Raw genomic sequence first — 17343 nt, 5'->3', positions numbered from 1 at the left:
AGTGTTACTGCAGTGCTGAGGATGATCCTCCACCCAAATAGTACCTGCTCTGTGAGGGTCCATGGGGGTCCTGACCACTGAAGAACAGGGTAAAAGGGGGTTAACAAAGTTTGCAGAGAAACAGATGGACTACAGTCTGTAACTGTAGAACTACAAAGTGCACCTATATAGTAAGTGGAGCTGATAAAATGGACAACGAGCATAGAAACAAGGAGGTGGTCATAATGTTATGCCTGTTCGGTGTATATACATATACACACACACATATATATATATATATATATATATATATATATATATATATGTTTGCAGATCAGGAGCTCAGATCCTCAACATATTTTAAAAAATGCATTTGGGGAGCCTCAGAATCAGTAACTCCGCCCCTGACCCCTCTCAAACGATTTACTGAGAAAGAACTTCTCCGTCACTGGACTGTCGATTTCTCCTTTGTCTCAAGCTTATTTATGGCTTCTCTACTTTGCTGTAAATCAAATGTTCATTTCAGATGTCTGATAGACAAACATTGTGGTCAGAACAAGGCAGATTTTGCACTGAACTTTTGTGTTTTCTTATCACTGTTTCTGTCTCTTCTCAGATTTATCACTCTGCCAATGACTATGAGGAGATTAGAGACACCAGAGCTGCTCCACTTTACTATATGGTCCAGCTACCTACAGTTACCTCTATGCCTTTAGAATTCTAATAGACCTTCACAGAAGTTTTTGCTGCCATGTTATAGAACAACCCCATTTCTAAAAAAAACTTGGGACGCAAAATGTAAATAAACAGAATGTAATAATGTGCAAATCAATGAAACCCCATACTTAATTGAAAATAGTACAAAGACAACATATCAAATGTTGAAACTTTGAAAAATATATGCCCATTTTGAATTTGATGCCAACAAAACATTCCAAAAAACTTGGAGTGATGCTTGAGAAAACACCTGGTGGAATATTTCACAACTAATTTGGTTAATTGGCAACATGATTGGGTATAAAAACAGTTTTTCAAAGGGAAAGGTGAGGAGGGGTTCACCACTCTGTGAAAGACTGCACATCAAATTTAGGAATAACATTTCTTAATGTAAATGTAACTTAGATATTTCATCATCTATAGTACATAATATTATGAAAAGATTTAGAGAATCTGGAGAAATCTCTGTATGGAAGGGACAAGGCCAAAAACCGGTATTTGCTGGCCATGATCTTTGAGCCCTCAGACAGCACTGCATTAAAGACAGACATGATTCTTTAGTGAAAATCACTGCATGGGCTCAGAAACACTTCTGAAAACACTGTCTATGAACACATTTTGTTGTTGCATAAACAAATGCCAACTCCACCATGTAAAGAGGAAACAATATATAAACAGGATCCAGAAACGCCTCCACCTTTTCTGGGCCTGAGCACATTTAAGATGGACTGAAGTGAAGTGGAAAAGTGTCCTGTAGTCCGGCGAATCAATATTTTAAACTCTTTTTGGAAATTATGGATGGTGCATAAATTTAGCATTTATTGTTTATTTTATTCATTAATTATTTATTCCTAATCAAGTTTGAACATAAACAAAGTCCTGTCCTTGAGGACCAGAATCCAGGATAGTTTGGTGATTTCGCTGCTCATACACAACTACCAAATCTGCTAATTAACTGATGAATTGAGTTAGGTGTGGTTGTCTGACCATTTAACTGCTGCAATTTAGAATTCTTAGATTAAATAAAACGTTTTTTTAGACATTTGTGTTTCTTTGTCTTTTTTTCAAATCATATTGTTTTCTTATACAGTGAGCACTGTAATGATTAAAGCAATGAGGCTCATGATCATTGTACAGGCCAGAGGTCATGAAACAGGCTGTCAGAGTTGACATAGACACATCATAATCCAAGAACAGGAAAGTACGGCCAGCAACCGTGAATGTCTAGAGTAACTACAGAAACTAAGAACTTCAGAGAGCTGAGGTGGTTTGTTTCTTTTATTGTAATGAAGGAAAAGCTGTGAGAATAAGAATTTGAGATGAGCATTGCCTAAACCAAAAGCATTGTTTTTATTCATTGTATTTGTTTTTAGCATTTTTTATTTGGATTTACACTTTATATACTGTAGTACAGAAAACAATTTATTTATTATTAGATTTACTTATTTACATATAAGTTTTAGAAAAGTTTTAGAAAAGCTATCAGAATCTCATAAAAAAGGTGTTGCTGTAGTCAAACTGAGATCTATTTCATTGTGACACTAATGATTTTCCAGTAAGGTTTTCATTTAATAATGAAAAAAAACATGCAGGATGAACATACAAGGTAATATATATTTCAATTAATTGATTTTTGGAGAGTTTCTTCTCCCTTTTCTAATTTTGGGCCAGCTCACACAGCAGAATATTGTTATGTTGGAGCTAAGTGATGAAACTATTTACAATATACAGGTTACATCTAAACTGAATGAGAATTCATTTCTATCTGCTTTCCATTATTTTGCCTGATCTGGAAGCCATGTGCAAGACAGATCTGCCGAGTCACTTGACTGAGAGAAGTGTCTTTCAACCACAGTGCCACAAAAAGTATTTGCCCCTTACTGATTTCCTCTGTTTTTGCATAATTGCCAAACAAAATGGTTTCAGATCCTCATTTGAATGCATTAAAAGTTTTTTGCAAAAAAAAAAAAAAAAGTTTCTTTAAGTGGTTATTTCATTTACTGAAGGTATTTCATTTCACTTATGTGAAAAAGTAATTGCACTCTTAACTTAATTTAGTAACTGGTTGTGCCTTTAGCAGCCATACCATTTTTGCCCAGTCTTTTGTCTAATGGTGACCTTGAGGTGAGCGAGGCCTGCAGTTCTTTAGATTTTCATCTGGGCTCTTTTGTAACTTCCTAAATGAGTGAGTCACTGTGCTCCTGGACACATTTTTGTAGGCTGGCCACTCCTGGGAGCCACCATTGTTCCATGTTTCCTCCATTTGGAGAGGCTGGCTCTCACTATGGTTCACTGGAGTCCCAGAAACATAGCAGTGGCTTTGTAACCCTTACCAGACTGAAATATTTCAATAACTTCCTTTCTCATGTGTTTTAGAATGTCTATCGTTTGCAGCATAGTGCACCGCTTCTTCAAACTTTGTAGCCTTTTCCACACTGAGGGGAAAAGTTCTGTTTAAGTGATGTTCAGTTTCAAAAGGGCTGACAATAATCAAGCCTGGGTGTGTTTAGTCTAACTGACCCCAGATATGAACAAAATCTCCTTAATTGGTTGATTGACTAACTGGTAACAATTACAGGGCCAGTTGGTGTTAAATAACTTTTTCTCTTAATCAATGAAATTATCATTTAAAAACAATATTTTGTGTTTATTCAGGATGTTGGATTACATCTAATTATATATTTACAACTAGTGTTTACCACTATAAAATTATATAATTTTATAGTGGTAAACTATATAATATAATTATATAAAATTCATAATAAAAACCATTGATGTAAGTGGGTCATTCTACAGAAACATCCATTGTTATGTCTCTAGCATTTACACATATATTACCCATTTATTTATTTATATTTTAAAATAAAACAATAAGTTATTTTAGCAATTACACCTTCTTGAACCTCAATTTAGCAATATTGGTTTTTAAATCAATTATCTAGAATTCCAAGCACCACAGAAGAGCTCACCTCACGGTCATGTGTAAAAGGTGAGGCCACACGTTTTTCTGCAATTTTAACTACAATGATCTATACATGACTATGAAATATATTAATTAAATGACAAAGAAAACAAAAACCAAATAAATATTATAAAATATATATAATTAAAGTTCCCCAGGAGTCGTGTCACTGGTGTTACTGCATAACAAAAAAATCTCTTATTTTGAAATAAAAATCACACTGATGACATCACTTGACTTCCTTTTACCTGTTTTCTGAGGATCTATGAAGAAAAGCACATGGTGAGTCCACTGTGTCTTTCAGTTATCAGAGATTTTCTCATTTAGCTCAGGATTTCATATGAAGCTTTTAGCTGAAGTCACTGGTGTGACCGACTTTATTCTGAGGTAATTGTGAAAAAATAGAATGCAAATGGATTAAATTACATATTTTAGTGGATATTTCATGACTGACAACATGTGGTTTGATGTTCTGTAGCAGACATTTTGTAAAATGCATTTTTCATTAAAAATGTCTCTGGTGTTCCCTTTATTATGTGGAACACCAATGAGGATCAGTAACACCAGTGACTCCTATGGATAGATAGAAAACTGGACGTTTCTGTAGAATGACCCAAGTGCAAAATATATTTCTTATGCAAAATAGTTCAAAACAAAACTGAACACTGTATATACACTGTATGTACATTGTGTTGTCTGGTTTACATTCGGCCTACCAGTGAAACTAATACCTTAGTAAGAAAACCAACCAGTATATCACCTACTACCATTACTTTCCCATGAAATAAATAAAAATACTGCTGCAAATGCACGTCATTAAGCAGTGTGCGTGTCAGAATTTGCTGTGTGGTATCCATATCCCCATTACCAATACCGATACTGCATTTAAGTGCCAGTATTAGTGCTGATATCAATATAATATTGGTATCAGTGCAACGTTAATTATAGTTATCGCTTATTACTTGAAAAAAAAAATGCTTAAAAAAGCAATTCTGAACAAAAACAAAATTTGTCTCATCACATAACAGATTGCTATCCAGTTTGTTTTTTTCTCTAAACCAAAAAAGGAAGAATCGTGGCAAAATAACTGATTGCCCAAATCATATTATGTATCCTGTTTGAAGACCATGTACTACTGGAACCTCAGACTTACTGTACACAACTACAGTGTCACTTTAATCAACTTTATTTAAAGGAAGGTGCTGTTTATTTATTATACACTGTCAGAAAAAGGTTCTGTGCAGGGTTCATTTTTCACCAAGGTACAAACAGCGTAAATGCATTCTCAAAGGTACAACAGTGGTTTTAAGGTCAAATATTGTAACTTAGATATGAATGTATTTATTTACTTTTTATAAGCACATGTTTAAAATAGAACGATACAATTAAAAGGCTGGAGACAAGACAGAGTGTGTGGAATTAATGCAACTTAAAAAAATATAACTGCAGTGAAATATGGTACAAATATGTTCACTAACTGAGGATAATGAAGACGTACCCTTGAGGGAACCACCCTGTGACAGTTGAGTGCACCTGTGGACTGACTGCCGTCATGTCATTTAAGGATGAACATCTGTGAAAGGAAGAGGAATAAACCACAGAGAGAGTGAGAGTGAGTAAGAGAGAGAGAGAGACAGAGACAGAGAGAGGAAATTGCTGCATGGTATCGGTATCCCAATTAGCAATACCGATACTGTGTTTAAGCGCCAGTATCGGTGCTGATACTAATATGTTATCAGTATCATTGCAACCCAAAATACAGTTACTGTTTATTACTAGAACAAATTGCATAAAAAGTTGTTTATAATTCTAGTTGTGTAATTCTGAATCAAAATATTTTGATTTTTTTCTGTTCTGGGCTTTGGGGTACTTGTTTGGGGTCCCATGTTGGCTGGCTGCAACTCACTTGCCATAGAGGCGCTGATATTTCAATGGTAACAAAATGGTTATTTATCAATTCTTATTTTGAAAATGCTCTTTTCTAGTCTTGTTTAACGCAGTCTTCAACACATTAATTGGGATGTAATTAACACATAAATTCGGCCAGTCTCTTGGGAAACTGGGTGAGGCTTCAGATTTCAAAACAAGCTGCGGCACATTACAAAGGTTTTCAGAGGTATCCAGGCATAGTTACAGTTACACGGTTATGGAGGACCAACTGGGTGAACCAGTCTGCTACAGCGCCACCCTGAGGCAGAGCAGAGAACACCAAAGACAGAAGATGATTGTGGGTGAAGCAGATAAAGCAATGATCTTAACTTAATCTGGATTTGAGTGTCTATTTTCTCTAATAGACAGCAAAATGTCCTAATAAGTTTATTTTCAGGGACCCCCCAGATTTCTGTTTTTGAGACATTCAGGGGGTCCAAAAAGTTAATTAGGAGGTCCCAGGACCCCCTGTATTTTGCCCTTCAGTTAGAGTGGCTTTGTGTGGTTAACCTCTAAGAGGCAGAGTAGGGCTAGGAGTGACCAGCCTCTGTTTTCAGTTGCTTTTCAAGTGGAATTTATGCCTTGTTCTAATAAAGGGTATTTCTTGAGCAGAAATGATGACCTCACCTGATTCTTCATCTGCACAACACCATAATATTATGTGTCCTGTTTGAAGACCATGTACTGCTGGTACCTCAGACTTAGTGTACACAACTGTAAGTCTGAAAGTGCTATTTATTTATTATACACTGTCAGAAACAAAAGTAAAGTACAGGTCCTCTTTTTTTATTCACCAAGGTCCAAACATTGTAAATGTTCTCTGAAATGTACAACAGTGATGTAAAGTCAAATTTTATACCATAAATACATTTTTCCCAGCAGAGACGTATGTATTTTTACCTTTTTATAACCTAATATTTTAAAATAGAACAATAGAACTAAAAGGCTGGAGACAAGTCAGAGTGTATAGAGTTAATACAACTTAAAAAATTCAATTGTTGTGTAAAATGGAACAAATATGTTGCCTAACTAAAGGTACTGAAGTTGTACCCCTGAGGGAACCACCCCAGTGACAGTTAAGTACATTTTTTTCTGAGTGCACGTGTGGACTGACTGCAGGTATATCATTTAAGGATGAACATCTGTTAAAAGAAGAGGAATAAACCACAGAGTAAGAGAGAGAGAGAGAGAGAGAGAGAGAGAGAGAGAGCGCGAGCGAGCGAGCTTGTACATCCCTTTTGTCTTTGGTTTGAGAGATGAGTAACTCACTCTTTCCACCAGCTGCTGTGTGGAATCAGTATTCCCATTAACAATACTGATACTGCATTTAAGTGCTGATAGCTTTACTTTATAATGATTTTTTTTCAGGGATCCCCCCAAAATTTTGACTCCATTTTGGTTCTAAAAGGTTAATTTTGGGGTCCTGGACCCCTGGGACTCCCTGTGCTTCGCACCTTGGTTAGAGAGGCTTTGTGTTAGTAACTTCTAAGAGACAGAGTAGGACTAGAAGTAACTGGCCTTTATTTTCAGTTGCTTTTCAACTGGAATTTATGCCTTGTTCAAATATAAGAGCATTTTTCAAGCAGAAATTACGGCCTCACCTGATTCTTCTTTTGCACAACACCACAATATTATGTATTCTGTTTGAAGACCATGTACTGCTGGTGCTTCAGACTTACTGTACACAACTATAGGGTCATTTTAATCAATGTTACTTTCAAAGAAAGTGCTGCTTATTTACAACCCCATTTCCAAAAATTATGTGCAAATCATTTAAACCCTATATTTCACTGAAAATTGTACCATGATAACAAATGTTGAAACTGAGAAATTTAATTGTTTTTTGAAAAATATATACCCATTTCGAATTTGATGCCAACAACACATTCCAAAAAAGTTGGGACAGGGCACGTTTACCACCGTGTTTCATCACCTCTTCTTTTAACAACACTCTATAAGTGTTGGGAAACTAAGAAGACACTGCTGTAATTTAGAAAATGAAATGTTTTCCTGTTCTTGTTTGATATACAATTTCAGCTGCTCAACAGTTCGGGGGCTGATTTGTCATATTTTTCGTTTCATAATGCACCAAATATTTTCTGTGGTGACAGGTCTGGAATGCAGGCAGGCTTGTTTAGCGCCCAGACTCTTTTAATACAGAGCTGTGCTGTTGTAATGCAGTCACTTCCACTACAGAATCATGTCTGTTTTTAATGCAGTGCTGTCTGAGGGCCCAAAGATCACAGCCAGCAAATACTGGTTTTTGGCCTTGTTATTATCTTTTAATGATATTATGTACCATAGATGATGAAAAGCAAAAGTTCTTTGTTATTTTACGTTGAGAAACGTTATTCTTGAATTGTTGCACTATTTGATTGTGCAGTCTTTCACAGAGTGGTGAACCCCTCCTCAACTTTACTTCTGAAAGACTCAGCCTTTCTGGGATGCTTGCCATTAACCACCAGGTGTTTTTTAAGCATTAAACTTTACCAGTCTTTTGTTGCCCCTTTTTTTGGAACGCGTTACTGGCATCAAATTCATAATGGGCATATATTTTTCAAAAAACAATAAAATTTCTGTTTCAACATTTGATATGTTGTCTTTGAAGCATTTTCAATGAAATATAGGATTTAAACGATTTGCACATCATTGCATTTTGTTTCTATTTACATTTTTCACAGCGTTCCAACTTTTTTGGAAATGGGGTTGTATTATGTACTATATACAAAGTTACTGTGCAGGATTAATACAAAACAATAGTTTGGAGGTCAAATTTTGTGTCTTAAATCATTTTTTTCACAGTGAAGAGGTATGAATTTACATCTTTCCGTAATGTAATGTTATAAAATGGAACAATACAATTAAAAGGTTGGAGATACGACAGTGTGTATGGAGTCAATGCAAAACATTTTAAAAATGTAACTGCAGTGTAATATGGTATAAATATGTTTAACTGAGGTTGTACACTTGAGGGAACCACCCCTTTTTTTCTGAGTGCACATGTGGACTGACTGCAAGTATGTCATTTAAAGATGAACATCTGTTAAAGGAAGTGGAATAAACCACAGAGTAAGAGTGAGAGAGAGAGAGAGAGAGAGAAGAGAAAGATAATAAGACAGAGAGAAAGACAGAGAGATCAAACAACAGCAACTTGAACAGCACCAGTTAAGCTGAAGCTCAGTTCAGAATGAAGATCATCATCACCTTCTACCTGATCACAGGTCAGTCATCTATTTTAACTGGATCTTATTAGACCATTTACCGAGTTGGACACTCCCAAAGTAACTTGTACCGTTACACTCTGCTAGTGTTCTAAGCTTATTGATGTTACTGAGATGAGAAATACATTTCCTTTTTGCTGGCAGGTCTAGTGAGCTGCACTGATGTGATAGGCTACTCTGGGGGCAGTGTCATAATGGCCACAGGTGATAGTCTGCGGTGGAGCTCACACAGTCCAAAGTATATCTGCAAGTTTGCAGGAGGTGCCTGCAAAACTGAAATATATTCTACTGCTCAAAACGAGACTGTTTTTGAAGGAAGGCTCTCACTGTATAAAAATAAACAAGGATTGTTCGCAGTGTTAATCAGAGAGCTGAACCCACAGGATGCTGGAAAATACAGATTTGGATTGGGGAATAAGTGGCATCGGGAAATAAATCTGAAAGTTCAACATGGTGAGGGATTCGCAATAAAGCCCAAAGTAAGCATATCATTCTTTTCTATAAATGTATATAATGACCTGTTTTTATGATCGACAGATGCTTGTTGTGGGAAGTCAATGACAGTGATTGGACATCTGAACAAGGAGATCAGCATCAGTTGTGACTATACAGAGGAACATAAGAGAGAATGGAAGTATTTATACAAACTGAACGGTCACTCAGCTGATTTGGTCATTTTTACTATGCCTGGCAGAAACCACAAAGAAAAGAATTTTCACATCACCGATGATAATCGTTCAAACCTTTTCACTGTGACCATCTGTGATTTGAAAGAAGTGGATGGTGGGGTTTATTTCTGTGGCACACAGACCTGGAAATATCCAATCAAAGTTTTCTCTTCAATCAAAACTGTACATCTACATGTTACTGGTGAGAAACATTAACTCATCTATTAGCAGTGGTGAACTGTGACTATTAGAGCTGGGCCTTCAGTTTAGACCACAAAAGTCAAAACTTGCAGTAATAGACTGTAACAGACCTGATTAGAAGACTTATGACTGTTAGTTTGACTTAGAGTTCAAGACTTAGACTTTAAGTTTGAAAAAGAATTTACACGTTTTTCATTTGAAGTTTGTAAAAGACATTAATAAATAAACCGCCTAGACAAAAAAAAAAGTCACCTTTCATGTTTAAGGTGGTAGTAATTCAGGCTCCTGCAGGTGTCATTGCACAAGAATGATCAGGCTATAAATACCTGCAGGGTGTGACAAATTCATAGATTGAGAAGAGGTGGTACAGTGCAATGAATGTCTCGTTCAATGTGTGGAAAATGGGTCACAAAGCAGATGTTTACAGGAAATTGAGAATTGTGGCTGAAAGATGAAACTGACGGATAGGGAATGCCTGTAATGAACGTAGACTTTAAATACACCAAAAATGATGATTCAATTAAATAAAAAAAAATTAAAATTACAGACTTGAAATCATTAGGCTTTCTCTGAAGGTCTAGAAAGTCCCACTGTTATTTACTTTATGGACTTTCTGATGAAATTCTATTTGGTGTTTAACTTGACAGATAAATTTCCGAGTTCAGTTAGAGTGACTGGATTCTTAGGAGGACGCGTCATGATGAAGTGTCGACACCATCTGGAAAACCCTAGAGCCAGATTCCTCTGTAGGGAATCACAAGGGGAATGTCCAGAGAAGACATACACCAATGTCCAGAACGAATGGCAGCAGAATGGAGGATTTTCTCTGTATGACGACACCAGTGGAGAGGCCTTAATGGTGTTCTTCAGAAATCTGTCAGAAGGGACCTACAGGTGTGGAGTGGACGTATCAGAGTTTACTGAGCAGTACATAGAAGTGAAACTGGAGGTGAAGGAAGGTAAGAAATGATTTGAATGTGAAATTTTGATTGTGTCTTACTGCCAAAATAAAAATCTAAAGTGAAAATTTCTGTAAACATGATACTTGAATTTAATATTTCTTCAGATCCTTGTTGTGTGAAGATCATCTCACAGGCTGGTTATATCGGTGAAACTCTCACAATCACCTGTGAACACCCACCAACACTCAGAGCCAGTCTAAAGCACTTCTGTAAAGAGGATGAGAATCTCATCTGCCAAGACATCAGAGCTGCAGGGAAATATTTCTTATCTGACCACAGCCAACCAGGACTCTTCACAGTGACCATCAGTAATCTGACCCTCAGTGATGCTGGAGTGTACTGGTGTGGAGTAGAGACCAATGAAGGGGATAATAGTTACACTTCCCTGATCACAAAAGTGCAAATCAGTATTATCTGTAAGTAAACAGACCTTTTCATCTAATACATTTGAATTAATGTAGCAACAACCTAATGTTCTCTTTCATCTCCCTGATTTCAGCCAGCAAAGTGATCGGACATGAAGGAGATGCTGTTGAGATTAGATGTCCTTATGACTCAAAGTATAAGCAGAATTCAAAGCATGTTTGTAAAGACGAGTGTTTTACTGAATACAGTGATTCTCTTGTTTCTCAACGGACGACTCAAAACAAGACAGAGAGATTTGTGCATGATAACATCACGGCTGGGGTCTTTAGTGCGAATATCAGTAGAGTGACAGCAGAGGATGCTGGGAGATACTGGTGTGGAGTGGAAACAGGAGACGTCTTGATGAATTATCTCTCCATTGAACTGCAGGTCGTCAGGAAAGAAGGTGGTACATGGGGGTCTTGATTTGGTGTGTTCAATTCTTAGAATGAAATCTATGGAAGGTTATATATATTGTTTCATTTGTTTTTAGTGCTTCAGGTCTTTGGACGAGAAACACTCAGTGTCTCCATTGAGTGCAGCTACAGAGGAGAGTCTACAGAGAGTGATGGGAAATTCCTCTGCATGGGGCAGCAGCTGTCCAGCTGTGACAAAGGTGGAGTCAAAGTTTCATCAGAGAAAAACAGAACTGACAGATTCTCTCTGAGTGATGATGCACCTGCTGGAGTCTTCACTGTGACCATCACAGATCTGAGAGAGGAGGATTCTGGGACGTACTGGTGTGGGGAGGAGAGCCTTGGATCCTCCATCTACACTGAAGTGTATCTGCATGTTTCAAAAGGTAAACAGTAAAAAAAAAGATTAAAAAAAAAAACTTTGCAAACAGCTACAAAACTGTTTAAAGTTATATGAATTTAGTTTATTTGAAAGGTCTTCTAACTCACTACTGCATCCAAGTTAGGTCAACAAGTTCTCTTTGACTTCCAACCATGGAAAGCATGAAAATATTACACTCAGAATTTTCTTTTGTGGGTCCAGAGAGGTGCAAATATCTAACTTCCTGTGAGTTTGAGTCCTGGAAGTGACCCTGATGACTGAGCAAATGTTTGCATAGTTATGTCACCTGGGACGCCTTGAAAGTACTGTGTTTAACAGACTGTAAAAAAAGGAAAAAGGTTGTTTTAACTTAAAAGTGATACAAAAATTAAGAAAGTAATGAAACTTGAAAATTAGGAGAACAGGTCTGATGTGAGCGTTTCATAAGATCTGTGTTCAAACATTTGTCTTTGATCTTAAAGAGTGAGAGAGTGATTGAAAATGAAACCACCAGATGCAAAATGACAAAGGAAATTGGAGCAGGGGGTCAAAATTAACATAGGAGGGTTTGTGTTATCTGTATTTGAGCAAGATAGAAGTGAAAAAGGGAATGACAGAGCTTTGTTCAGACATAGACACATACAGCTGGTTTTATATGTGGTTGGTATAGTTTAGTGGGTAACACCTATGCCTTCTATGCTGTGTTCAATAACTGCCTGGGTAAACACTCTACATTATACCAATAAGAGTCCTTGGGCAAGACTCCTAACACTACCTTCACCTACCTGTGTAAAATTATCAAATTGTAAGTCGCTCTGGGTAAGAGCGTCTGCCAAATGCTGTAAATATATGTTCCATAAGTCATTACAACGGTGGAACCATAGCAGCACCCTAGCAACCACCTAGGATACCATAGCAACCACTTCACCTTAAGTACCATAGTAACGTTTTGGCAACACGTTAGCAACTGCTAACCATCCAGCAACACCCTAGAAACCGCCTGTAAACTGCTTAAGCTTCACAATCACTCTGCATTTTCTTCAGGAAATGTACGACTCTATTCAGTATGGTTATTCCACTATTATACAGACATTACCATTTAAGGGTTTACTGATCAAAAGGTTGATCCTAACATGTAAGTCCTATGCAATTTCACTCTCACATCATCTAAGCCGCTTATCCTCCTGGGTTGCGGGGGGTAGCTGGAGACTATCCCAGTGCTCACTCAGCGGAAAGCAGCAAACACCCTGGAGAGGTCACCAGCCCATCACAAGGCAGACACACAGTCACACACACCTAGGCTCAATTTAGTGTCACCAATTGGCCTGACCGCATGTCTTTGGACTGTGGGAGGAAACCCAAGCAGACACGGGGAGAACATGCAAATCCACACAGAAAGGACCCGGTCGCCTGTCCGGGGAATCGAACACAGGCCCTTTAGATAAATAGCTTTTTAAATATACCTTTCTCAGGTGCCTAAACCACATAAAATTTTACTACATAAAATAAAAAAATATATAAATATGGCAACACACTTTTAAACAGTTGTGTATGTATAAACTTGAATGTTAAGAATGTTATGCTGTGCCTTTCACCCTCTTTCTGTTCCTGTCACTGTGTGTTTCCAGGTCCAGGTTCCTCTGTCATCACTGTGTGTGTCTGTGTGACTCTGCTGCTGATTGGAGCATCAGCACTGATCTACTACAGACTGAAAGCACAAGGTTTAGACTCTCACACACATTCACATATTCACGCATATGCTTCATGTGGTGTTGATATTTCACTACAGCAAAAAGATATTTAGTTCTTTTATAATTAGTGGTGTGCAGGTTTAATAGGGAGTTTCACAACGTAGTCCAAAACTGGTCTGATAGGATTTTCTGGAGTGAAACAATAGGCTTCTATTTGAAGCACCTTCTTGTGGAGGGTCTTTTAGCCTGGTTGTACATTAAATTTTAAGGTGATTTTGCTGCCTGGAAAAACAGAACTAGCCTTTGACAGAGTTATTTGTCCTAGTGAGTCAAATAACAACAACAATGATAAGCGGGGTGGTGTGAGGTTGAGGTGAAACATGATATTATTGCATTAGCGTAAAGTAAGGCACAGGAAGAGCATGTTTCCACCATAAGAAGTGAGCATTATTAAAGACAAGGGCAGAAAGGCACAGAAACACAAACCCGCAGGGTAGGTCACCACTAACTATACACTTGACCCACAAGTTGAGTACCAATCTACACTAACTAAACCTACCTCCTGACACTGAACAACAAAATAAACACATACCATATCCTTTTAACTGAGACCTAGAGAGCTGTGCTTTTCAGAAGCTGGTCGCTACATAGCTCCCCCTTCAAAAGGTCAACCGTCCAAGGTGACTTACCAGCTTGAGCCTGTGCGCACGCAGTACCGACCAGCACAAACACTGTGGGCAACAGCAGCAACAACAGCTCCCCACCCAGCAACCATTCACTCTCTCTGCTACCCAGCATACCATTAACACTGGTATGAATGCCACTCGTACACACTGGGGCCCCACCTTCACTGTTGGTGACTGAGCTGGACAATGGTTGCCTTCCAGCCATTTGATGTGCCTCTCTCAGTGTGCGATGGCCGGTCGCAGTAGAGATATTGATAAGCCCGTGACAGCAAGCATGAAATGCCATCTGTCGTCTATGCTGCACATGACTCACAGCCTGTGGCTGCTGCTGAACCTCACTGCCCGTATTGGTCTATCGGCCGTGCCAGGCTCATTCTGCCGCCAGTGTAGTGTATTCTGTCTATGCAACAATGACTTACCAACCCCTCCGCTGCACGTTGTGGTGCTCCCACTTTTCTGGAAGGTGCATGCCTCACCAGTGGGGGGTCGTTACAATATTACTGCATTATTTTTCTTTGCCTACTGGTGCACGGTGACTTAATCCATTAAAAAAGATTTTTTTCTTTAAATGACATGAAATAACAAGTTGTGCTTAAGAATGACATATAAGATGAACTAACAAAGTAAGGCAACTGATGGACTAATATTGGACAACAATCTAATTTATATTACTGTGATCAGTCATGTGATTTTTATCTGTGTTCCTTAGGCTTCTTCTCTTCAAATAGGACAGATATATCAAACAATGATGGAGTGAGTATGTCTGTTTGTGTTTTTTTTTTGTGCAGTTTTGGGAACAAGCTGTTTCTTTGCAGATCTTGTCAATCTCATTCATTCTCAGGTTTCTCCTGTGGCCTGTGACTATGAGGAGATTAATCACAGCAGACAGCATCCTGACTCAGACTCCAACGTTTACATGAACACTTCATCACCCACCAACAGCTCTGATAAGAACACAGGTAACATCCAAAATACAACAAATGATCTACAGCAAGATTGGAGCTGGTTTCCCAAACATGGATTAAGCCTAGTCTTGGGACTAAATTGGAATGTCAATAGCCATCCACATCACCCTCATAGTGACCCCCCCTCACACACAGAACACATTAACACTAACCACACATTCCCCCAACACAGAAAAACATAATACACACATATCACATACCTTTAACACACGAACAACAACATAAACAACACAAATATTCCCTTTTTTGGAGGGTTTGCGCCTCCCATGAATCTCCTGGCACAGCCATCCGTATGGCCACTCTTCAAGGGCTTCTAGAGGCCAACTCCAGCCAGTAGTGGGTCGCTACAATAGAGATTCCCCTTTGGCAATTGTAACCTAGGCTTAAGCTGGGTCTTGGAAACTGGTCCTTGGTGAAAAAAAGAAAAAAAAATAAATAAATTCACTGAAAGCAGCCTGAAATCTAGTGCTGTAGTATTGTTTTAGTGTTGATTTCTCTTGTCCTGGACTTGTCTTGGCCCTCTGTCTTTCATCCCGCCAAATTTTGTCTCAGCGCTCAGCCGAGACCACCAACATTTTCTTTAAAAATGCATGTATTTATTTGTTTTTTCTTTCTCTTAACTGTCACCAACACTCAGACTCATACTCAAAACCAAACCATTGCATCTGATTGTGATTTAGTCAGTTCAATAATGAATCTCTCCTTCTGTTTTTGGCAGCTGTGTGTATCTATTCTACTGTACAACTACCCAAAGATGAAGGCCCTACTTACGCTACTGTGAGCTTCCAGAAAAATCCAGATTCTCCTAAGGATAGCACAGTCGCTTTCATTAAGGAGGAATCTTCTACTCAGTATGCCACAGTTAAGCACCACTCAATGACCTGCTGATTCCTGCTAGACTCATTACTCTACAGTGCAAATCTGCAGACTGAGGATGGGACACAATGCACAAGGCCAGAGAAGGTGGATTTTGTGAAGAGTGAGACTGGATCGCAACTTAGAATGTAATGTTTGGAATTAATTTGAGAGATTGAATATCCTCATTATAAAGCTCCTGAGGATTATGACGTAGATATAGTCATATTATTTACTATCCGAAACCACTGTAGAATAGAACATCACCATCTGAAACTTTATAGGTAATGCTTACATAATGGTAAAACCAAATGGGTGCCTTGAACATTCATGAACTGGATTAATAGACTATCCAGGATGGATACAGTCATGAACTGGATTAACTGAACATCAAGGATCAATAAAGTTATGAACTAGATTAACTTGCAACCCAGAATCTACAAGGTCATGAACTCCGTTCACTGGTTATCCAAGAACAATACAGTCAATAATATGTCTAACTATCTATTCAGGATCAGTACAGTCATGAACTGGATTAACTGACTATCCAGGATCAGTTCAGTCAGAAAATGGATTAACTGACTATCCAGGGTCAATAGAGTCATTAACTAGGTTATCTGGCTACCCAGGATCTATACAGTCATGAACAGGCTTAACTGACTGTCCGGGATCAATTCAATCAATAACAATATTAATAGGCTATCCAGGATCAATATAATCATGAAATGGATTAACTCTCCAGGGACCAACACAGTCATGAACTAGATTAATTAACTACCCAGGGATAAACACAGTCATTAACTAGATTAACTGATTATCCAGGAACAATACAGTCATGAACTGGATTAACTGACTATCCAGAATTAACAGATTCACAAAATGGATTGACTGACTATCCAGGATAAATGTAGACATGGACAGGATTAAGTGATTATCCAGGATCAATGCAGTCTGTAATACAAATAACTGACTATCCAGGATCAGTACAGTCAGATTCTGGATTTACTGAGCATCCAGGATCAGTGCATGCATTAAATGGACCGAATGACCATCCAAGATCAATACAGTCATGAACTAGATCAACTGACTATCCAGGATCAGTACAGTTAGATACTGGATTTACTGAGTATCCAGGATTAATGCAGTCATGAACTGGATTGGATGACTATCCAAGATCAATACAGTCATGAACTAGATTAACTGACTATCCAGGATCAATACTGTCATTAACTGGGTTAACTAACTATCCACGATCAATACTGTCAATTTAACTGGCTGTCAAGGATACAGTGAATGAAAGCATTACTGATCTTTTGCTAGATGTA

The 17343-nt window shown here is 38.0% G+C and overlaps 2 protein-coding genes across 2 annotated transcripts; both read left to right on the top strand.

The window, feature by feature from the left end:
* Window positions 1-8684: 8684 nt before the first annotated feature.
* On the top strand, window positions 8685-11470 carry LOC118797927 (polymeric immunoglobulin receptor-like). The gene is made up of 6 exons (XM_036557227.1): window positions 8685-8808; window positions 8953-9261; window positions 9346-9678; window positions 10325-10636; window positions 10744-11055; window positions 11139-11470. The coding sequence occupies exons 1-6, from the start codon at window positions 8775-8777 to the stop codon at window positions 11468-11470; spliced, it is 1632 nt and encodes a 543-aa protein (XP_036413120.1). The 5' UTR covers window positions 8685-8774.
* A 78-nt stretch (window positions 11471-11548) lies between these two features.
* Window positions 11549-17062, top strand: LOC118798429. The gene is made up of 5 exons (XM_036557865.1): window positions 11549-11846; window positions 13450-13542; window positions 14908-14951; window positions 15040-15157; window positions 15882-17062. Exons 1-5 carry the CDS (start codon window positions 11630-11632, stop codon window positions 16049-16051), a joined length of 642 nt encoding a protein of 213 aa, XP_036413758.1. The 5' UTR covers window positions 11549-11629; the 3' UTR covers window positions 16052-17062.
* The last annotated feature ends 281 nt before the right edge of the window (window positions 17063-17343 follow it).

This window comes from Colossoma macropomum, unplaced genomic scaffold (genome assembly GCF_904425465.1).
Source record: "Colossoma macropomum unplaced genomic scaffold, Colossoma_macropomum, whole genome shotgun sequence".
NCBI lineage: Eukaryota > Metazoa > Chordata > Actinopteri > Characiformes > Serrasalmidae > Colossoma > Colossoma macropomum.
The sequence above is the reverse complement of the archived record's forward strand: the minus strand, read 5'-3'. Positions and strand labels throughout refer to the sequence as shown.